The 23,027-nt window shown below is 35.3% G+C and overlaps 1 protein-coding gene across 2 annotated transcripts in view; it reads left to right on the forward strand.

Moving 5' to 3' along the window:
• Positions 1 to 19,091, forward strand: part of TCEA1 (transcription elongation factor A1) — a 28,188-nt gene extending 9,097 nt beyond the window's left edge. The window contains exons 3-10 of one of the 2 annotated variants that reach the window (XM_054817421.1): positions 2,561 to 2,666; positions 10,770 to 10,857; positions 11,882 to 12,030; positions 13,877 to 13,933; positions 14,933 to 15,087; positions 16,579 to 16,725; positions 17,664 to 17,735; positions 18,783 to 19,091. In XM_054817421.1, the coding sequence (XP_054673396.1) occupies positions 2,561 to 2,666; positions 10,770 to 10,857; positions 11,882 to 12,030; positions 13,877 to 13,933; positions 14,933 to 15,087; positions 16,579 to 16,725; positions 17,664 to 17,735; positions 18,783 to 18,791 (783 nt within the window). In that variant the 3' untranslated portion in view covers positions 18,792 to 19,091. Of the gene's footprint in view, positions 1 to 2,560; positions 2,667 to 10,769; positions 10,858 to 11,881; positions 12,031 to 13,876; positions 13,934 to 14,932; positions 15,088 to 16,578; positions 16,726 to 17,663; positions 18,729 to 18,782 lie in introns of those variants that run through there. The other variant, XM_054817420.1, reaches the window with a different exon arrangement.
• Positions 19,092 to 23,027: the final 3,936 nt, after the last annotated feature.

Here is a 23,027-nt window from a genome sequence, read left to right on the forward strand (position 1 = left end):
TCCCTGGTGCTAATTGTGGGTCGTGCGCAGCCAAACGGTGACACAGGCGGTCTTTATTTTAACAAACAGGTTTTACTGGAAATTACACACATGTGTACAGAACTAGGCTATGATGTGCAGTCCTTGTTAATGACTTCTTGGCAGTTCCTTGGCGAGCTGGGGAGACCAGGTAACCTGGAGGTGGTTATTTTTCATGGGTTGATTTGGCTCTCCTTTCCTCCAGGTGCTCACCAATTCTCTGTCCTCGTGCTCTCTTACAGTTTAAAGTTGGTGACAGTTCTGCTTGCTTCAGTGGATCCCTTTCTTCCCCAACTATTTTCCCTTCATTTTGTCCTTCGGTCTGGTTTAGAAAAGAGCAGCCGCCACTGTATGCTTTGTTTTATGTTCAGGCAGGGGTTACTTAGGCCAACTGTTTGCTTGTACCAACTGAAGGCTGCTTGGCCTACAGCTTGAATGCTTCGGGGGTTAAAACAGCTGTCTCTGAGCCTCTCTGCTCTAGAATTTGAAGTGGGGAAGAATAAGCCATTAAAAATGCATTTTGGATAAGCTGAGGAAGGTTTTTGTGTATTTGCACGCTTATAAACTGGCACAGAGATAAAGCCGTTCCACAGGTAACACTGGGCTAGGCAAAAATACCCGAGTTTTCCACTGAAAATGGCTCTCACAAGAAGAGCTCCATAGGCTGAGGAAATTTCAAATGCTGACAGCTGGTTTGTCATTAAAGCACAGTCGTTTTGAGAATATAACACTGATCTCTTGTGAATTACCTGTGTCAGTTTGCAGGCAAATAAATTGATTGATCGTTCCTTCCCCCCTGTTTAAGTGAGGCCAGATCAAGTGCTCTGGAAAAGCAAGCAAATGAACTATGAGTACTGCCTTAAGAAAGCCGGCAGTTTAGACAGCATGATCTGTTTCTCTTGTGTGATCAGAGGAGGAAATTAATTTATCCAATTAATTCTGAGTTTTACTTGAGTTTTTGAATTTTACTTACATAATTAAGGCTGTAAGTTGGTGTCTGTCTTTTTTGCTGTTGAGAGTAGGCTGTAGTTGTGCCCGGTTATCAGTGGAGGGTTATTTTTTTTTTTTTGTAGATATATTTTTCTCATTCAGATATGATGAGTATTTTATGGAGTTCCAAGCACTTGTTATTCTTTATTGTCTGAACATAACGTCCAGAGTATGTGTTTAACATGTCAAGAGAGTTGGCCAGTACTGTTAATCTGAGTGAGCAGGGTCCATCTTGAAACACTTTAGCTACAGGTGAGTAACTATCTTTTTTCTTTAATGCAAAACATGTATTTAGAGCTGATGCTCAGACCTGAGCTTATTTGATGTGTTTCTTTTGCTGAAATAGCTACTGAATATTTCAGTACATTTCCAATCGTTTAGCACATCCATGGTGCCCCAAAAAGTGTTGTGTGGGTTGTAAAGAGTAATTTACAGGAACAAATCATTTCCATTTTTAGTGAGCCACAAAGATTTAAATTTTCCTTTAAAGGAGAAGGAAATTTGTGATCATCTACTGCAAAAGTAAGTGGAATAAATGATATTTAGTGAGTCTCGTTAATAGTAAATGTAACAAAACCGAGCATCTTAAGAACAATTTAAAAATTGTAGTCATCAATCAAAATATGAAATGACAATAAAATACTTGTTTGTATTGTTAAACACTTTTTTCCTCTCATGAAACAAAGAGTGTGGAAATGGTCTACTTCTTAGATTAAGACGTTAAAAGTCTAAAATGAAACTTCTGTTGCTGTTGAGCTAAATTTATGTCCTCATCTTGCGAGTCTTAAAAGGAGTGGATTGTAAATGAGTCTCCTCTTGGCTCTGTAGGTGGCAGTAGTGCCAAAGGCTTCAAGCCTCTCGCTGTCATGGCCTTCTCAGAGGGGTGTTTCTATCTAAAAGCAGAACCCTCTGGGCTAAAGAGGTTAAAGAATCTCAGTATTGCCAAAAGTACCAGGAATCTAAAATGTGGTCACTCCCAACTGATGTTACAGCTTCTTCCGCAGCCACTAAAAGGGCATTCTAAGAGTATGAAGTCACTGAAGCAGTTGGCAAGCTTCTGATCATGCCAAAATATACATACAGTCATTGCTTCACAGAAAAATAAGGTTTTGAGGCTAGAACCTTTGCTAAAAATGTTATATAACATTTAGATGTGTGTGATTTTCACATTGTTAGATGTCTTGAATGCCGTATTTAATTTAGGGAAGTAGTTCTACAGAGCTTTTTGAAGCTGTTTGGGAGCAAAAAATCTTCCGATTGACTCCCCTTAACCCTCCTGCCTCCCTCCCTTCCCCGCCCCCAAACTTCTGTGATGGAGACAAATGGTAATACTGTTGTATTCCTTTTTAAAATGTCCACATTGTTAAAATTTTGTTTGGTAAAGGCTTGCAGCCTTTCATCCTGATATTCTTAAACCTATTAAACAAAACCTAAAACAAAGAAAAAAAAGATAATTTAAAAAAATGATGTCAAAGTACAACTTTATATCTGTTAACTTGTTAAATTATCTTCATGTCACCTTTTATAGTGTATATTTTTATTTCTGTTGCAGTCTACCAGAATTGGAATGTCAGTGAATGCGATACGCAAGCAAAGCACAGATGAAGAAGTTACATCTTTAGCAAAGTCTCTTATCAAGTCTTGGAAGAAACTGTTAGGTATGACAACACAACCTTTTTTTTTTTTTCCCTGCTCTTGCACAGTTTAACTGTATGCAGTTTTGATGCAAATCCTTCACACTGCCTTGCTTTAGACATATTTGTGCTCCTGTGTAAGTATTGAAACTTTCTGCACTGATGTAGTTGTTTTTTACTCTTTGACTATCACCAGTGCGTTACTGTGAAAGTGTATTCACAGAAAAAATTAATATATTTTTATCAGGGCTGGCAAGCAGTAGGAAGTCAGCTTCTGCGACATGACTAATTTCTGAAGTCTTGTTGCCTGCTGTTGAGCTAGGGTGACTGTACTGCAGTACTAAGTGCTAACGAACCTGATCTTGACTATTTCCTTTGTCAAATGTAACAAGTACTCTGAAGAACTTGTGCAAAATCTCATATGAGAGTGTGAAGGCTTTGAAGTTTGGTTATAAAGTGATTTGTGAAGAGCAAAAAAAAAAACCAGTAAAAAACTAACGTTAAAAGTCTGTTAGAAGTTGCAGGTAGTGAGAAATAGAGCTACACTTTCTAAAACCTTCATAGTTTTTAACAACTAACTAGTGAGTTAATACTTTTTGTTTAATTTCCCTTAAAGCAGTGATTGCAGTTAATGAAACCCTGATAGCAGGGTTTTATTCAAGGTTATTTTGTAGTACTTAATTTTAATGTATTCGAAAACACTCAAATCTCAAACTGTGTTCAGGTATTTTTGTTCATACACTGTGCTGTACTCTATTTTGTTTCTTTGTATCTAATTTTAGGTAAACTAAAATTTAGGAAGCTTAATTTTTTGAAATAGAAAACAGTTTACATTATTTTCTACTGATGTAAATATTTGCCATTCTGTCCAGAAAAATATGCTAAACACCAGGAGGTGTTAGAGTCCCATGTCATTTGAAGTCAGCCTCATTTTTATCAATTATGAGGTATTTTATCAGATACTTTATTACTCTCTTGTAAATGGTGTAGAAATGACTTTGTATCCATCTGACAATATATGTCTGTAGAAATGGACAATTTGTCACAGCTTTCAACTTCTATATTCTAATAAACAGCAACCTCCACAGTAGACATATTTTTAACCTACCTTTAAAAGTTAGATAATAGTAATTAGGTTAGTTTTAGTAATTAAATCTAGATAATACTAGATATGCTGATAAGATATTTACAAAAGTCATTTTAATGATTTTTAAATAAATTAAATGCATACTTTATAAAGGATCTGATCAGAGTTCACTGGTAAATAGTGAAAATTATGTGCTTTTTATGTTTAAATTTCCACTTAGAGCTTGAAGTTCAACTGTATTATATCCAATGCATAAAAGTGGTGAGATACATAAGTAAATAGACTTGCATGTTAACTTGAGTTACTCTAAAGATTTCTAAAAGCAACAGCTGGATTGAGTGGCCTAGCTCTCAAGTTATTAATTGAAGTTTAAAAAAAAAAAAGACCCTATCAAAGTTTTGTTGTGTTTGTTTTTTTTCTCTAAAGTTCAAATTTTTGATACTGCAACTTAGTTAGGCAGCAAAGTAGAGGAAATATTCCTCTCTTTTTCCCCACAGAATTCTCAACTTTTGGGAGTGCCCTAGGATACTGCTTTTTTTTTGGGGGGGGGCTAACCCTTCTGGGTATCGCTGTCCTTTGCTCAAAGGAATTGCTATTTATTTGTTGAGACAGCAAAACTAGTCTTCTGTCTCTTTTTTTTTTTTTTTTTTTTAACACAAGATCTGAAGTCAGTCCAACTTGTTTTAATATGTTGTTACTTATAGCTGACTGATCTTTAAGTCTTCAAACACTGTGAAACAGAGGTAGTATTATTCCTATCTGAGGACCCAAGCGTGTTGATGCTGTAGAGATCTGGAAGAAGTCTGTGGTGCCTGATGGTCAGGACAGGTCAGTCTGGGTGTAGGCTGCTGCTGAAAGGGGTGGTTCTGGCTTCCCCTTGGCACAGGTGCCTCCTTGCTCCATCCTGTGCTACACAACTCATGCTCAAGTGGCTATCCAGGAGACCAGAGGTGGGAACTGACCAATTGGAAACCAACCATTTTGTTCATTTCTTCCAGCTTAGATTTCAACTGTATCAATTTTTTGGTCCAGTCTGTTTGCAGTTACTGTTTCCTGCACAAGGATTGCGGCAGTAAGGTACAGTTGGGGCAAGGTGGACCTTCCCCTTTTGATGGCTTGCCACATTCAGATTGTTTTAAGACAGTTGGGAGAGTTTACTGAAGGCTGCTTACATCAGATGAAGTCAAACGTGAGGAACTGGAAAGTAAATAGCAAATATTTTTGATTAATCAGAACTGAATACTTTTTTTTGAGGCAGTGGGTATGTGACCTTTGTTCATGCTCTAATTTTTGTTACAGGACAGATATTATTGTGCCAGGTGTAGTATGGTTATGGTTGTGCACGTATATAAAATCAAATTATTCCTGAAAATACAGCACTGCTTGTATTCAAAACTTACGTAGTAAAATTCTCCTTGATCGTAATGTAGACCTTATAATAAAGCATAGTAGGGCAAATATTTCACCTCTCGTTTCACCACTCGATAATTCATTAAAACTTAAAATCTTAAAACTGTGGAAGGTAGGGTATCTGGGCTGTGCGAAGTATGGGTGGGAATCTTACAAAGTACTCTTATTCTGTTTTATCATTAGTTTTGACTTTCTCAGAAGAATATGAAATACCGTATGTTGAGCTGCTTGAGAAATCAGTTTCGATTATGCTGTTTGTAGTGCATGTAAAATGGTATGGATCAAAGATGGCAACAGAAGCGGACAGCTGTTAATCGTACCAAGCATTGTACTCAGAGATCTGAAGTCTTTGTGAGTTATTTTTATAAATGACATTTTGAATTTAGGCAAGAATTGTTGACTGTTCAGGCTGCATGTACTGTTTAAGTTCAATGCTATTGGAACTTGTTTTAAGAATGCATGGGAAACATGAGAACAAATCAAAGTAAGGTTGTGAATCACCAGATGTTTGTGGCTTGACCAGAGCCATGCCAGGTTACCGATGGTTTTCCAGGCGGGTGGGAAGCTGCCCAGCAGAGGGATTGCAAGTGTTGTCTGAAGTGACTCACTGAGTGAGCTGCAGTGGAATATCACTTTCAGATGTTGCTGTAAGAATGTTAAACCACACAGCCAAGTTGGTTACAATTTACAGAAAAAAGCAAATTCTGCTCTCAGAATAAAATACTGTTCAGTTATAACACAGAATTTGCAAATAATGATTGTTTTGCCAAGTAGATGAGTATATAGAGTATGCTATGCGGATAATGAATCTATGCATACCCATTTAGGCTATGAGGTGTGTTCCTTTTTATTAAAAAAACCTAACAAAAATTCTTTAAGGAATTTAATGTCCTCCATCACAAATAATTACTTACTGAACTCTAAAAGTATACAGCGAAAAAGAGTGTCCAGACCTCTAAGTAGACATAACTCCAGTAAGTTTATGTACTGAACTGGAAATGCAGAATGACTGGACAATAATCTTAACATTAAGTGGAAGTGTGATCATCTGTTGCCAGTAATAAAAACTAAAAATGGGACCACGAACATTTTGAAACGCCTATTTCAAAAAGTGCATGCCTGAGTAATTTTATTTTAAAAGAATGTTTAAGTGCTTACTGTTGTCAAGGGAAGATAACACCAGCTAAACTTCACAGAAGTGTTTTACTCAGATGACTTTGTTCATACAATCCTTTGTTATTTCAAACCTGGGTTTGATTCTGCTGGAGTAAACTGGTACAGCCTGAGTATCTTACAGGTATGTTAATGCTGTCATTAGGTAAAGTTGTTCAAGGACATCTAGTAACCTACTGGCTTTGCTCAAAAAAAAAAAAATTGTTATTGACGAAAGTTCCTAAATTACAGTCTAACAGTGTTTAAGAGTGTTGTTTACTATTGATAAGAGGACTACATGTCTTCATAAGATATCAAGTAGAATTAAGTGCAAAAATAATTTCAGTAGTTTCATTTCCATATCAAGTATGAGCCGTGGAAATGACCTCCTGTCAAATGTATATTTGGAACTGTTCCACATACAATTAGTAGATCTTTGTTAGGATTATCAATGGAGAGATAATAACACATGATGCAAATTACATTGTACTATATAGGAGAAAAAACATGTATAGCAAAGAAATTAATGTGTCATGCTCTTTTGTCACTTATGATAAAAAATCTTTTAAAATGGCAAACAGTTAATGATTTTGTCATTTATTTATAGATTTTTAGATATTATTCCTCCCTATGCTACTACTAGGAAGAAGCTTTTCTGATCTTACCTTCATGTCTTACTACGTATTGCAGAGGAATTGCTGATAAACGTAGCTGCTTGTGCATCTCAAGATTATTTTGGTCAGGGTCTGGAAAATGGGACCTAAAGAATTATTAAATATGAGGGTCATTGTTAAATTAATGACTATGCCATCTGTTACCTGTTCTCAGATCGCTTTCCTCTAACTTAAATGGAATACTCAGAAAACTTTCCAACTTTTGGTTGTGATATCTGAATTAATAACATAAGATAACCCACTGTATTAAATTCTTATGTGCTTCTAGGGAATAACTAGCCACCTTTCATTAACATTTCTGAAAAATTCTTACTTTAAAAAATTAGTAATTTAAAGTTAAATTTATAAATTAATAACATTTTTATTTTCTGATTTTTCCTTGTTACTAGCAGATGTCTTGAGTTCATTTGTAATATAATTAGAAGAATCTACAATGAAACTATTAATGGCTTGTAACATTCAAATTAATTGTATTATCTCTGGCCATATATTATTACATTAAAAATTTTGTTGTGGTAACAAAGAACACTGTCATGTTGTGTTTTATCCTGGAGAGTTAGGGGAGGAGAATGTAGAAGTATCTTTCAAATGAATTGCAAGTCCCAGATAGAAACTGCAATGCACCAGTCAGAATTTGATAGTCTTATTCCAATGGCTAATAGTCAGTTCATGTTCTTTGTATTTTAAAGAAGCGTTAATATAAATTAGTTTAGCTTACAGGGTTTTTTATGGCCTTCTGAAGCTGCAGTAGCTAAAACTGAAGTTTTTAATCCTAAACTTGATGACAATTTCAGTTTATTTCTGAAAGAAAAGTTTTGGTAAATTTTAATAGCTGTACGAAGTTGAAAAAGTAATTATGCCTCTTTAAAGCAACTTTATATATATTATATAAATATTTATGATGTTCTATGGACTTCCTGATGTGATTCACTTGCTCATTGGAATTTTTAAATATCTTTCACAGAAGGGCCATTTTTTTCCCTCTTACTTGTTAGAATTTCCATGGTTGTTTGTAGTTCCCATTAGCTGTCATTTTTTCCTTTGCATTAGAATCTGGCTGTTGAATGCAAAATAAGTTAATTAGTAGGGACTTTTAGTTTCTCAAGGATAACTTTTTTTTTTTTTTCCTTTCCCTAGGGGACAGTTGAAATGTTGTCTAGCAGGCTGTTAATTGCATTCCGTTCTTTTGTCAATACAGTATTTTAGTAAAATAAGAAATCCTTATTAATGTGTGAGTTTAAGAATAAATACTGCTTGACACTGGATCTCCTCTCTTCGGTGCTTTCCAATTTATGATCCATAAGAGTGAGTGACTTAAACACTTGGGTGAATATTTTGAGCGAACAGAGAATATTGTTAACTTTATTTTCATATTTCTGAAACTGGGTTAAACAAAAGTGTCTATAAACTCTTCTCAAAGTGATTACAGAAATTGTAGTTTTGAAGACGTATTTGTGGAAGATGGTCCAGTTGTCTCCGCTGCTGAAGTTAGACCTTGGTTTGAGAAATGCTTGCATAGACTGGTCTGCAGGTGTAGAAGAGCTGTGCTTTTACCTCTTGCTTTATCCCTGCACCTCTCGTATATCCTGCCTTCCATAAGCGCAAGAAGCAATCAGGGTATTTATTGGCAGATATTCTCAGGTGCCTGCCTTCTCTGATGAAATGGTGCTGAGCTAATGGAAGCGTTTGATAATCTAAAACTACTTGCCAGCTATACCATAGTGATGTATTTGATGCAAAATAAGCAGGAGATACCTAGGTCAGCTCTGAATCTGACAACTTGTGTGCCAGAAAAAAATGTGGAGGTAAATGGGCTGAAGCAGAGCTGAGCTCTAAGGCAGGTCTGCTGCTTTGCAGAACCTGAGCTGTACCCCAAGATACCTGTTCGATCTATCGGTTTGTCTTAAAGCCTCTGACAAAAATGATCGTGTACCTCAAAAAACCGATGAGAGTAAATGCAATTACATGCATTTTAGAATATTTTTAAAAATTATCATGTAAGCATTTGTTGCCATAGAGAGTAGTCATGTGAATATGCATGTTAAAAATGGGATTTGTTTTCTTTCTCTGAGTATTGTGCACGTTAGGTGTCATAGCAAAGAACTTCTGTGATCCATTCAATTTTATAGCCTTGTTTGCTTTGTCAGTGAAATTACTTTTTTATAAATAATAGTTGATTGAATTGATATCTTTATTAGGATTTTTTGAATAACACCTTTATCTTATTAAAGACAATCAGTCCAAGTGCATCATCTACTGTGTTTGATTTTTCCTTTTTTTCTTCAATGTATAAATTTCTCAAGGATTGAATACAGAGTTACAAACTGTGTATGAGAAAATCACTAAACTTTTAAGCTCCTGAACGCTGGGGAAATATTCTGAAGAAGTATCTCTGTGCTTGCCTGATGCCTATACTGTTTTGTAGGCATCTCTCTTTAGGTGCAGCTGGAGACAGGATAGTAGATGGGTGCTTGGTCTGATCCAGTTCAGCTGTGTCTGTGGTGCCCATTTATGACGATGATTTTTTTTAAAAAAGTGATATTTGATTTGATAAATTCCTTAACTCAAAAGGAAAAGATCAAAATCCTGTTTAGTTTAATATCTTTTCTGTGTAGCTTTAAATGTAAATTGTTCCTATTTAAAAATAAGCTAATACATTAATTTTCTGCTCTCTAGGAAAAAAACCCAAAACCCAAAAACATCTCAGTGCTTGAATACGAGACCTGAATTTGTGTTCCATACCACCAAGTTCCCCTGAGGAATGTGGGATGGGGCTCTTCTGGAAATGAAGATACTTTTAGATGCTTAAACAAGGATTTAGATACCTAGTTCAGGACATCTTCATGGGAAAGACTGTATCAGGTTCCCCTCCTTTTCTTGATCTGCTTTTAGTTCCTTTTAAAGTTTGCAGTATATGTCTACAGATTTAGAACTGTAATGGCAGCTTTATGAGGGCTTGGAGAGAGGAATTCACAAAATCTAACTGTGAGTGAGTGATGCCAATCTCACTAGGCTTTCTCTGTAGGCAGTGGAGAGTTAGCCTTTCTAGAGAGCAAATCAAAGCGGGAGCTCGATTTAGCCACTCTGAATTCTTCTTTACAATAGAAGGGTGTATGTGTTCTTGCTAGGCTAAAGTTAAATATTGTGATCACCCTTTTTAATAAAGGCTTTCATGTTTATTCTTTATAAAATCATCATTAAACATAGCCTGTATGGGAAAGGCAAATTCAAATATTTTTAAACACTAAGGCAAATAATTTAAGAGCTATCACAGAAAATACTGTGTGGAAAACTCCTTCAAAAGCATATGAAAATGATCTTTATATTTTTTGGCAACCATGGTAGCTTTCACACCACAGTTCTATTTGGTTCAGTCCTTTGGTAGAAATCCTGTGAATATAATTAAAAAGAATGACATGTATTTAGTAGGAACTTATATTTAAAACATGGAAGACAAACCCCAGAAACTTGATGCAGTAGTTTAAGAAGATATTGTCTACCTCATGCAGTGGAGTTGGCAAAAATAAATCATAAAAGTATACATTTTTATCATGTCTTCCCTGTCACTTGAAGCAGATGCTGGACTTGACTTGAAGGATCTGCAGTGTTATATTTTCCATTTGCTTGGTTGGGGAGGGTGTTGGGGAGTGGAAGGCTGTACTGCAAGAGAAGGTCAAAGCAGAGAGTGGGAGCTGATAGCATTTCCAACTGGTTCAGGCGAAATCATCAAAGATATTTTACCACTGCTTTAAATCGGTTACTATTTCTGGGTAAAAGACAGTTTCTCATGTTTTGTACTTCCAGATGGACCTTCAACTGATAAAGATTCTGAGGACAAGAAAAAGGAGCCTGCATCTTCCTCACAAAACAGCCCTGAAGCAAGAGAAGAAAGGTGCTTAATTCTTCATGACTGTACAAATAATCTTACTCAGTATAAATTAACATTAGACTATTTGGTCCAAATTTGTCATATTAGAGACAGCTTCCACATTCTTTTCAGAAATACAGAGAGTTGTACAAGAACTGATCTGTTGATAGGGAAGTAAATCCTGCTGCTGCTGATATTAAAAAATATGAAAACCACAGGTCAAAATATGGCCAGACTAGTTACTGTTTATTCTATCTGTCAAATACTCCTTCCTTTCTCAGTACTAGCGCTGAGCTTTGAGAACTGCAAAACAACTTTCAGTCACAGCTTTGTGGTAGTTGCAGAGGCTTAGAATGCTACTTTTGTCTCTTAGCTTTTATGTTTATTAAACAGTCTCACTCTGCACTTTTTTTGGTAAACACAAAATAAATGTTAGCAGAAAAAGAAGCCCATGTTAATCACACTGTAGCAGCTGAAGAACATTTGCAAAATAGTATCTGCAAGGCCATTTCTTCTGTATGTTTCTGGTTTTAGTGAATCTGTTTCCAGCAGCCATTTTCAAATTGAAATTTAACCTCTAACCATTTGTCCAAAACTTTTGGGTTTACACTTTGCAGAGCTACATTAATTGTTTGTGACCATGGTACCACTTTAGCGCAGTAAGCAAAGTGAGTGCAATGCATTCACTGCAGACTGAATATTTGTGTGATGTATCTTTGCTGTTTTTTAAAGTAAAGTTCCAAGGGAACCAAAAAAAATAAATTTAGGTTCATGTAGAGTATTGAGAATTCAAATGTATGTGCCACATAATGGAATTAAATACTTGCTGTGTCTCTGTTGTGTGGACTATCCTGGTGAATATTCTAAAGACACTTTTAAAATTATATTGACTCTAGAGCTATAAGTAGCTTTAAAAAGGTGGCCTGTGTTCTTATTTTTGGAATAACATTAAATGGATATAGCAAAAGACCTGTGTTTTGCCCTGGAACAAAGTTATTTGAAGAGGGGGAAAAACATTAATATTAGTTTTCTTTTTGCCTTTTTTTAGCAGTTCAAGTAGCAATTCCAGCAGCAGGAAGGAGGAGGGTAGTGCTCCCTCAAATTCTTTCATCCCTTCTTTTCCCCGGGCTCCAAGCACTTCGGATTCTGTGCGAGTGAAATGTAGAGAAATGCTCTCTGCAGCTCTCAGAACAGGAGGTGAGCTTTGTAGACAATATTGTTAACTATTTCCTCCTTGTGTCTTTCAGTCCTTTCCACTCTCTTTTTCTCCTGCCCCATAGGGTAGAATAAGCACCATTTATGTCCATTTGTTTGTGTATACCCATAGACCAGTTCACCCAAGTTGCAAGTAATTAGTAAACTTGACAGCATGGGAATGTATTGCAATCCATTTTTGTTGCTGATGATATGGGATGTTTTGCGGCTTACATTCATCTGATATCTTGCCTGCAGTGGAACTTCTTTTCAGGAAGTTTATTGTTTCCTTAATGCCTCATTTAAATCCTTTTGTGGAAGCTGCTATTTTTTTGTCTTATGTCTGACTGAGAGTGCCACTATATACGTGCCTGCCTTTCTTACACCAGAGATCCTGCGGGCCTTCAGATTTTGGTTTTTGAAGGCTGCCTTTCTGTTTGGATGTAATCAATAAGAGTGTCTTGCGTTGCTCTATTTTCATGCCTTTTGGGTATCTGTAAATTCCTTGACTGTTTTGGGTTTTTTTTCTTTTTTCTTTCCATGTACACTTGGGTGTCTTTAAACCAACAAATTGAATGATATGGTAGATAAGGAGCAAACTGAAAGTGGGACTCCTCAGAATGACCTGATTTTTTTTCTTGTGGGTCCTTCTCTTCTACCAGAACTTAGAACCCAACTGCTGTTCCTCTGTTCTTAGCTTAGTGTAACCTGACCCAGTGTAAGCAGACTTTCAGACTCATCGCATTTTTTTCTTCGCTTTTTTTAGTCTTTAATTCACATAAATTCAGATACAGACAGTAATAAAAGCTGACTAAAGACAATGAATTTGTGGTTCTTTAGATATGTAGTTCATAGACTTCTAAGATAATTTGTGACCAGAAAGTTGCATATAGCATCTTAGTATTCGTAATTCTATGTAGTCTTAATTTTAGCTTGTTTTCCAAGAACTTTTTTTTTGCTATGTTACTTTCTACAGCATATATAAACTGATCATCCATGGGTTGAATGCAGATCTCAAAAATAAGGTTATTTTTTTGGTTTTATGGCCTTCTGCATGAGATCGAAGGAGAAATGGTGTTTGGATTACTCATTGAAGTACACCCATGTTAAAATGAGAAGGAGGAAAACACATACTGTATCTAATTTGTGCTAAACTGTCTTGGAAAGGGAGCTGTCTTTATGAGTAAGGGTTTTGGTCAGAAACAGTAAACAATTATTTTGAGACATTTTAGGTTGAGTGTTGCATTGTCTTCAAGATTGCTATGGTTTATTTATTCTAATTTACATGTCTTATGACACATCTCTGCATTTTAAAAAAAAAACTAATAATATTGTTTTGGTTATTTAATTACTATGTTTCTAATGAAATCTTTCTCTTGCATGCAAGACATTAATTGCTTATGCTTGTATTGTGTGGACTGAATTGACGGAACACAAGAAAAAATGTTTTCTTTTTATAATAGTCTATTCTATGCACAGATACACTGTGGAGATGGGTATTTGCCAAGCCTATTAGAATACTTAAAATTAGCAAAGTTTTTTTTTTTGTTGTTTCTGCTTGTGTTTGCAAGTAGATGTCAGATTTTTGTTTTTGTGAAAGATTAAGGGTTGTTCTACTTTTTTAAACTTCTGTTGGTCTTCATTTCACTTATTTTTGTTCTTCCAAATACTAAGTTAACAAAGTTTTGAAAGGATAAGTATACAGTAAATAAAACTTGCCAATACAAAAGGAGAATTCACTGCAGTTGTTTCATAATTTTCTGAGTTTCAGAGTTTTGAATGGGCTCTTGGGTATAGAACACTGATGAGATTGTTAGGTTGCTAATATTTTAATATTTGTTTTCCTCAGATGATTACATTGCTATTGGTGCTGATGAGGAAGAGCTGGGTTCTCAGATTGAAGAAGATATCCTTTGTTGTACATCTGTATGCTCTAGAACAGGATTATTTTTTAAAAGCATTGATAATGTTAAAAATTAACTTGATCTATATATTGAATATTTTTTAATTGAAAACAAAAATAGCAAACTGTTCAACACATCAGTGCAGAAATTGTGTTTAAAAAAAACTAGCGCAACCTAAATGATGTGCCTTAAAACATGTAGGAATGTGTGTAGGTGAATATGTGTGGGTATTTTTCAGTTCAGTGTGTTTTCCTTGCAGCAGTGATACTATATCTTACTGAAGCATTCTGACATAAAATGCGAGGCTCTTCTATGTTATTTTGAAATCTTTTCTTGTTAACAGTTTTAATCTTTTTCTAATGTCTTTATTTCATTTTTAACAAGTTTATTTCTAAATGAATTTGGAATTTTCAAAAGGGTTGTTCTGGTAACAGTGTTTGAATAGTTACAGAGCAGAGGTCTGGGCTTCTTTTTATTTTAGGGTGGTTTTTTTTTTTTTGTGGGAGGGGAGGATATTCTTAAGCATAGAAATAGTCTAAGCTTCCTGATTCTAACTTGCTAATGTCCTTTGGTAATTACAGTCAGCCACCATTCCTGTTAAGGAATTTCCTGTTTCTGTTGCAAACTTGGTTTAAAATTCTATTAGTGAGCTTGCCGGTGTTTGAATATTTGGTTTAGAAATCAGTTAATCCTCATGGTGAGGTCGAGGAACTGGACGTAAAAGTATGGGTGACTTTTTGCAATTTCAATTGAGATCCTTCTGCCCAAAAACTTATGTTTCACTGACCATGTGCTAAACTATGATTAGGCTTCAGAAGGATGTGAAGTTGGCTGTGTTGAACAGGAAAGTAGCTGTTGGTAGGGGTTGGGGCAGGGGGAAGGACTCGGTCAACAGTGGAGAAGTACATTGCTTTAGAAAAGTTTCCCCCCAAAATGAATCCTTTATAGTGCTCTGTTTTACTTGTTACTTGTTAATGTTCTGTTCCTTAAATCCAAAGCACCTATTTTTCAAGAATTAAAAAACACTGATATGAAATACAAAAATAGGGTACGAAGTAGGATAGCAAATCTCAAGGATGCAAAGAATCCTAACCTAAGGAAAAATGTGTTATGTGGGAACATTCCTCCTGACAAGTTTGCCAAAATGACAGCAGAGGTAAGTAAACCATAGGTCTTGAACTATTGGGTTTATGTCCTGGCCTGTATTTATTAGCCATAAAAATAATTTTTGTAAGCTGCCTGCACTTCTGAAAGGCTATGGCTTGTTTGTGGCTTGCACAGTCTGAATTAGACAGGGCTGTGTTGGGGCAGAGGGAAGGTAAGTGGTGTCTGGTAATGGTTCCTAAATACCTGATTTTGTCTGGAAGTCAGAAGGCAGGTAATCTGCCTGTCTTGCCATTTGTTTTTCAAATGCTAACCTCTGCTGTTATACTCCTATGCAAAGTATAGCACTGTGGTTTTAAAGATCAGTCCCTCTGCTGTTGGCATTTTCAGTGTTCATTTAAAGCTTATCTCAAATTTGGCAGAGTACTTCAAATGATTTTGAAGGAAACTCTTCACAATAAATAGAAAAAGCCATAAATGGTAGGGGAGAGAAGCTAGGAGAATTGCCCTTTATATCAAATTGAATTTAATGTTATTGAAAGAACATTTTGGAGACTTAAATAGAAATCAAAATAAATCTAGGAAGTCAAATGAAAAATTAGATTTTGTGGGAGCTTTACATACAGGTTAGAGAAGCAGGCTGATAAAGGAATGCGTAAAGAGAAGTAGATTGTATCTTCAGTGCATATTTTGAGGTGTTTTTGTGGTGCATGTGTATGTACGTATGCACAAACATACATTTTGTGTTGTCCAGTGCCTGTTCTTTGTTTTAATTAATGTCTTGGATATAAAATTTTAATGACTGAAAAACCCCTTAGTGTTAAGATTACTTCTAAAATGAAACAGCGTTAATAAAAGATTTGAATTCCACATCTGCATGGAATGTGGAGTAAAACTTAAGAAAAGTGGAACAACTGGCTTTTTTGCTGTGCACACTTGATTACTGCGCATTGTGCAGATCCTGCACATTTAAAGGAAAATTGGTGAATCTGAGGTCTTTGGTTTGCATTTTGAAATTAAGTGTGTACGACTTCTGGTAACATATGGTAAATTGTGGCTATATTGTATTTCTCAGTACTAATATGAAAATAGTCAAAATAGTGTAAATTTTTCTTATAATAATCTTCTGTAGGTCAATGAGGTAATTATACAAGAATCTAACCTGGGGAGAGGACCTTTTTCCTCCTCTCTAGAGAAATTTAAAATCATCCTCTATCGTGTGTCTCTATTACATTTCTGAACCTCAGAAACGTGTTTGCCTAGAAATGTTTCTAGGTGTTTGATATTGTAACTTTTACAGATTTTTTTTTTATTATTTTTTCCCCCAGCTGTGTAAAAATGCTTAACTTCTTACGGCTTCTGCGCTGTGAAATATCCCAACTTAAGTCATGTAAAATTTAAAATATGTTGAATTATTTTGCCTTTCAATAGAATTGTTGTTCATGGATTCCAAATCAAAAACGGTGTGTACTCACACAGTGGTAACGACTCGTTAAAACCAAAAATTCTCTAGTAAACTCTCTCTGCTTTTTGTCCATAACAGGAAATGGCAAGTGATGAGCTGAAAGAAATGCGCAAAAATCTGACCAAAGAAGCAATCAGAGAGCACCAGATGGCTAAAACAGGAGGTACCCAAACTGATCTGTTTACATGTGGCAAGTGCAAAAAGAAGAACTGTACATACACCCAGGTACATGGTTATTCGTGCTCTTCATTTCCCTTTTTCAAAGCTTCAGTTGTGTATAAAGAATGCCAGAGAAAAAAGTTTTAATTACAGAATGAACTCAATAAAATGCTAACAAATATGTGCACACAGTGGGATTTACTTTGGTGTGCTTACATAAAGAATGTTTGTTGTGTTATTTTAACAAAGGTTTTATGCAAATCCAAGCTGAGTATCTATATAGCCTGAAACCTCAGTTTCTTTGCAATGCTGAGGTTTTTTTTCTAATTCTTATTACATCTTATTAATGTGGTTTTATGTGGAGGAGAGCTAATTTACTGTTTTTAATGTGAGTAAACTTTTCTTTACAGAGGGAATAAATAGCAGAAAATAATACATACATATATACACACACGTATATATTTGTTTATATATATAATCTACCATTTGACCAAGACTAGACCCTGATTTAAAATCATTCCTACAACCTTTTTCTATTTTAATTAGGAAATATGTGCAAGAAGGGCTTTAATTTATTTAGTAGTACTTCAAGACATGTAATTTTGATCATAGGATCAGTTACATTTATAGTTTAATCTGTATATCAGATGCTTTAAATAGGAGACTGATTTTCAATCATAAGACTTTTAAGCCTTTGCATCAGTAAACATATGTAAAGCTGTACTGAACATGTAGTTTTACTGCAGAATCTTTTCCTAGAAGTGTGTAGACAGTTTCTGTGCTGAAATCGATATTTTGAATCTGTCAAAACATAAGTTTGATTGCTTTATAGTCTAGACAAAAAAAAAAGTTTCAATTGATGTAGAAAGTTAACTTGTATTTTTATCCAAATGTGTTTCCTTAATGTTAAACTTTGATTTTAAACCTTTACATTGAACATATACTAACAAAAGTTGAAGATACTAATTTTCCTTTTCTGTTCTGGCTCTTTGCCTTTGCCAAAGGTTCAAACCCGCAGTGCTGATGAACCCATGACAACGTTTGTTGTCTGTAATGAATGTGGAAACAGATGGAAGGTAAGACTGTTAGACTGCTCTGCGTATTTGATAGCAGACAGCCAGGCTCTGTGCTTAATTTTGGTGTACAGTAAATGACAAATGAGTTTCTGTTGACTTTTGGTTACTTCTTAGTCCATTAATAACATTACGTGCTGATATTGCAAAATAGCTTTAGGTTGGAAAAATATTTTTGACTGAAGGTGTGAGATCACACAAGTAGGGCAGTGGCAAAGGCAGAGAGAAGTCAGGACATTGACTAGCCCTCGTGATATTTAGTTAAAATACTGCTTTGCCATACAAGGTAGTGGCAGGTTAGTCACTGGGTTTTCTCTTTCTTTTCACCCAAAGATAGTCTAATGATTTTTAATCTCTGCTTCAATGAATGGAATAGACCTTTTTAGGCCTTTTGTTGTAGTTTTTTCTTTTTTTTTTCCTACTCTGAAAAGAAGGGGATAAAAAAAGAGATGACTGCTGCCATATTCATGTCAGGATAAGTGTAGGGCAGTGATAACTTGACTTAAATTTTTTTTAAAGTTCAGGAAATGGAAATTGTAAAAGCTTCTGAGGAACACTGATAGTCCAATAAAGCGAAGAAACACTCAAATGAAGGCCTGTAAAATATACAACCTTACATGTGATAGCATGCAATGTGAAGCATGATGTCTTCATTCCATTATTTTTCTGTGTTAAGAATGCTGCAGCTCTGCAGAACTGTGTTGCACAGCATACATTAAGATTACTGCATAAAAAAATTCTGCTATGCATCTTGTTTTACATATCTTATTTTACAAATCTATGCTCAAAGATATCTAATAATTTATAAAGCTTAGAAATTGTTTGGTGCATACCTGGAAAAGTTCATTTGTCCTTAAAACCTTCTGTAAGTTGGCAGTTACAAAAGTGTCCATATAAAGATGCTTGAGTGAAGGAATGGTTATGATATAAGCAAATGCTTTAACTAGTAATTTCCATATCCTAAGTATGGTGTCATATTTCTGTTTCTTCTTGCAAAGATGTAGAAATAAGCTGTATGAAGATCTCATAAAAATTCTTTTCTTTTGACAGTTCTGTTAGAAGAAGAAATTGTCAAGACATCTGGACCAGTATGAAAGAGGATTTTGTAATTAGCTTTAAAAACTAGGCTAAGCATCTAGCTTCCTGCAAATGAGAGATTTTTTGGGTTTTGTTTTCTTTTTTTTTTTTAAAGCAGCATACATGCCTGAAGTTAGCCTTTGTTTTGACACAACCATCATTTCCTTAAATGCTTTCCTATAGCTGATAGTCAGTAGGGCCAGGTTGCTCAATTGTATGGTGAATGTTAAAATATTTTTTCATTTTTATAAGTAAGTTGACATTAAACTTTTACCAATTAAACATTTTGGTAATTGGTTTGGTTTTTTTCCTAACTATGTGAATAATGTACTGTAATTTTTGCGGTCTGAAACATACACACTCCTCCCATATGTGTTTTACCTCTCATTTGTTCAGCTGTAAGAATGGAATTTGTTTCTTGCTGCTGTGTTTGCTAGTTTTGCAAAGAGAAAAGGTATCTAACTTCATCTAATTACGTTAAACTCAGTTGTTAACTAAATCACGATTTAGTTAACTCTCCAGTTTGTACGTATTGTTTCTGAATTAGGACGGAATTTGTGGTCATGGGGTTTGGAAATTTATTGGTGGATATGATGACCTCTTTTGCAGCGGTTGGTTAAGCTTGTTTATGTAACCAGCTTTGATCAATGCAATATATTTTATTTACCAAAGCATGTCTCTTACATTCTATCAGTGGGTATTATTTCTAGGAATGTCTTAAAATAGTTGGTTAAATCTGATTTGAGTGTTCAGTTTTGCTTAACATGCTTGATAACCAAGTTTAGTTTAGACTTTGTAAATAAGCAAAGGCATTGTGTTGCAGGCTGTCCTAGCAACCACTTCATCACAATATAAACTGGCTGGGGAGGTAATATTAAATTCACTTCATATAAATGACATTAATTTTGTTCATGAACTGAATTTTGAGATGTAGAGTATCTGTCAATCATAGACCTGCAGGCGAGAATAAATTAAAGTTATGGTCTCTTCCATATGTGGAACAATACAAATACTGCTTTGTTAGAGCCTGCTTTTTAATGGTGCACATGTTTAGAAGTATTTTCAAATGCGCTTTCAAGGAAAAACATGTCAACATCTTTAGAAGATATTAAATTCTTTCATTATACCTAAGTTATCTTATTAAATTTATCAGAGCCTGGGGGTGAGGACTTTTATCTTGGTAATGTATGAAGGATTCATGGGGGGATGGGAAGAGTATGTGCGGTTGCTGGTGAATAAATTCCTTGACTGTAAAGGAAAACCAAGATTTTCTATGTCAAATATTTTTGTGTGATGGTGGCGATCGTAACAAATGAGTTAGAAATAGTATGATGATACTTGAGCTTTGCAAGACAAGAAGTGTTTGGTAAATACTTTATAGAGCAAGCTTTTTGAGTCAGCTTGTGCAAGGAAGGACAAGTGGCTTTTCTGCTGAAAGGAAATTACTAAAATAGAAGTTTAGTTACAAACATTTTTTAGGCAGAAAATTGTTCAGCATTTGAAGTTTCTTACGTAACTTTATATAAAAACGTTTTTAACTCAATTTGTTTGCTATTAATGCTCTAATTCAGAAAACATTCTTTTTTCTGCTAACAGGGTTTATTTTTAGCCTGCATGTAGGTCCTTTGGCAGGATTTCTTCTTAAGAGTTACTTAAAAATGCATAATTAATTTTCTTTTCCAAGTTAAGACAGCAACAAACTAATGACAGACATTTAATATCAATAGCAGTGCTTTGATTGGAGACCTTTGTAAAGGAACAAGTCCAAAAAATTATGTTAAAAATGATCACAAAGTGGATGCCAAGTAGACCTAAATTTCCACTGCTGTTCGCAGCACACGCACAGGGCAGGCACGGGTTGGTTCGCGTAACCTTCTTCACGCTACGTGTCCTTTAATCTTTATGCCTGACTGGAACACTCAGGAAAATTACCTTGTGAGGAAATACAGTAATTGTCTTTCTGTACTTACCGAATTATAGCTGGTCTTTGTTCACTAGAATTGTGGTAGCCCTTTTTGTGATGTAGGTGTATCCAAGTAGGAGTTCAGATAAAATGTTGTTTCACCTAATGTTACCTTATGGCTGGGCAACAGCCTTCACCCTTTCTCTCTTCTGTCCCCGAGGTAAAAGGAACGCTTACTTTCAGTGAAAGATGAAGTCCAAGAACTGGATCCAGAAAAAGATCATAGGTGCCTAAATGTGTGACTTGTGGTCACATACATGACTTTTAAATTGAAAGTTACAACCCATACCAGCTTAGGTAGCACTTAAATTTCGTGACATGAAACCATTCTGTAAAAAGTGATTGTATTACCTTTCAGACGCATGCCTTTTGAAATAGGTTATTCGTAGTCATTCATATAGATAAACCTGAGGAGTTTCACCTCTTTAAGTACAATTTCACACAGCTGTCTATTAGCTTCTGTTTCGCTAGATCATCACTACTCTTGAACTGTTTTACCATTTTAAAAGGTTTGGGATTCATTTAATTACAACATTAGTATAGAAAATCTTTCATTAATGTCATTGAACTGATACCGATACCCTTTGTGGCAGAAGACACATCTTCTCAAGTGCTGTTTAGAGCAAACTTGTTTAAAAATTACTTCACATTGAGATTGTCTTTTCACTTTCTTTTTTCCAGATATCCTTTGTAATCAGAATGCACAAGTATGTGCTGTTTGTGTGATAAATTTTAATTTATCTTTATATAGTAGAGCCCTTCAGGGGAGATAGATATAGACACACTTACTTTTTTTGCCCCCTCCATTTGTATTGTGCTAATGACTTTGGAATTTAAAGGTCAGTGTGAAGCACAATATGTTGGCTGAAGGAGCCCATGCAATTTTAATACTGCTTAGCAGGCTGGTGAAAAGAGCAGTCTTTAACAGAATGCGTGTTCTGTGGGAGTTATTGGTTTGTGAAGTGCAGACATTGAAGAAGGAATACCAGTGGACTGGAAAGTTGTTAGAGCTTAATGATATCCTGCAGTTAGATAAATGCCAAGACAAACCAACCATGCTTATTTTCAAGCTAGGATAAATTGATTTTGTGATAATTTCTTACTTGATGAATTATAAATAATATCTTGTGTCAATATGATTATTTCTCCTGCTATTCATGTAACAGCTTGTCTATAGTAACTTTTCCTTTTCAGTGCAACTCACTTTTGCCCTGAGAAAAGTTTGTGCATAGTGAGCAAGTATATAGTAATGGAATGTAGTTAAAAACCTGTCTTCTGTGCAGATGGGTTTTTGGTTTCCTCTTTTTTTTCTTTTTTCCCTCTGCAGTTAAGTCCAGTATTAAGCAGCCTCAAAATAACATGATATTTAGGGGAGTGGGTTGGTTGGTTGTGGGGTTTTTGTGTTTTTGGTTTTGGTTTTGTGGGGGTTTTTTTACGGATACTCTCAGGGTACCTGGGGACCAGCATTCTGCCATCGGTGTTGGGTGTAAGCTTAAACCTAAACCACAACATTAAAATCTGTTAAGATTTTTCAGGAAAGATGCACATTGCAAATGTCATCATATTGTAATGCAGAAGTAAAATCAAAATTGCCTAGAGAATTTTAATTGCTTAGAAGTTGTGGCACATGGAAAATAGGCTTAGAATTTGTTATTTTCTTTTAATAATCAGATGTATCAGATGTGAACCATAGAACTGCCCAAACCAACATAGTTTTCTCTCCCCTCTAATTTCATTGCATCTTTCTCTTTCTTTTTCTTGCAAAATAATAGAATATATTGTTTGATATAGAGTATGAATGTTCGGTCTGTCTTCCAGCTCTTAATGAGGTATCTTTGCAGGGAAGAGAGATAACTTAAAAGAAACAAAATCCTCCATTTCATGAAATGACACACTTTGAACTTTTTTTTCATGTGCGTGTCTGATCTTTCCAGCAAGCTGAATTTGACCTAGTTAAAATTACTTTGTCAACTTAGAGTTTTAGAGCAGCCTTACCCACCCTGATTAAACCAAGTACAGCATCGTCAGTTTGACTGCAGGCTCCCCATGAATGCTGCCTTACTGCTATGTCCAGTTTGCTTTGTTGAAGTTACTACCTGTCATGTAATACTTTATGTAAACTGAGATTGTATCAAGAGTGCTTTGAATGTGTTTACTACAAATTCAGCTGAGATGACCAATGTTGATACGTTCAGCAGTGGCAAATGGACCATGTCTTAAATAGTGGTATATAGAAGAGCTTCCTCTTAACTTAG

Source organism: Grus americana, chromosome 2 (genome assembly GCF_028858705.1).
Source record: "Grus americana isolate bGruAme1 chromosome 2, bGruAme1.mat, whole genome shotgun sequence".
Taxonomy (NCBI): domain Eukaryota; kingdom Metazoa; phylum Chordata; class Aves; order Gruiformes; family Gruidae; genus Grus; species Grus americana.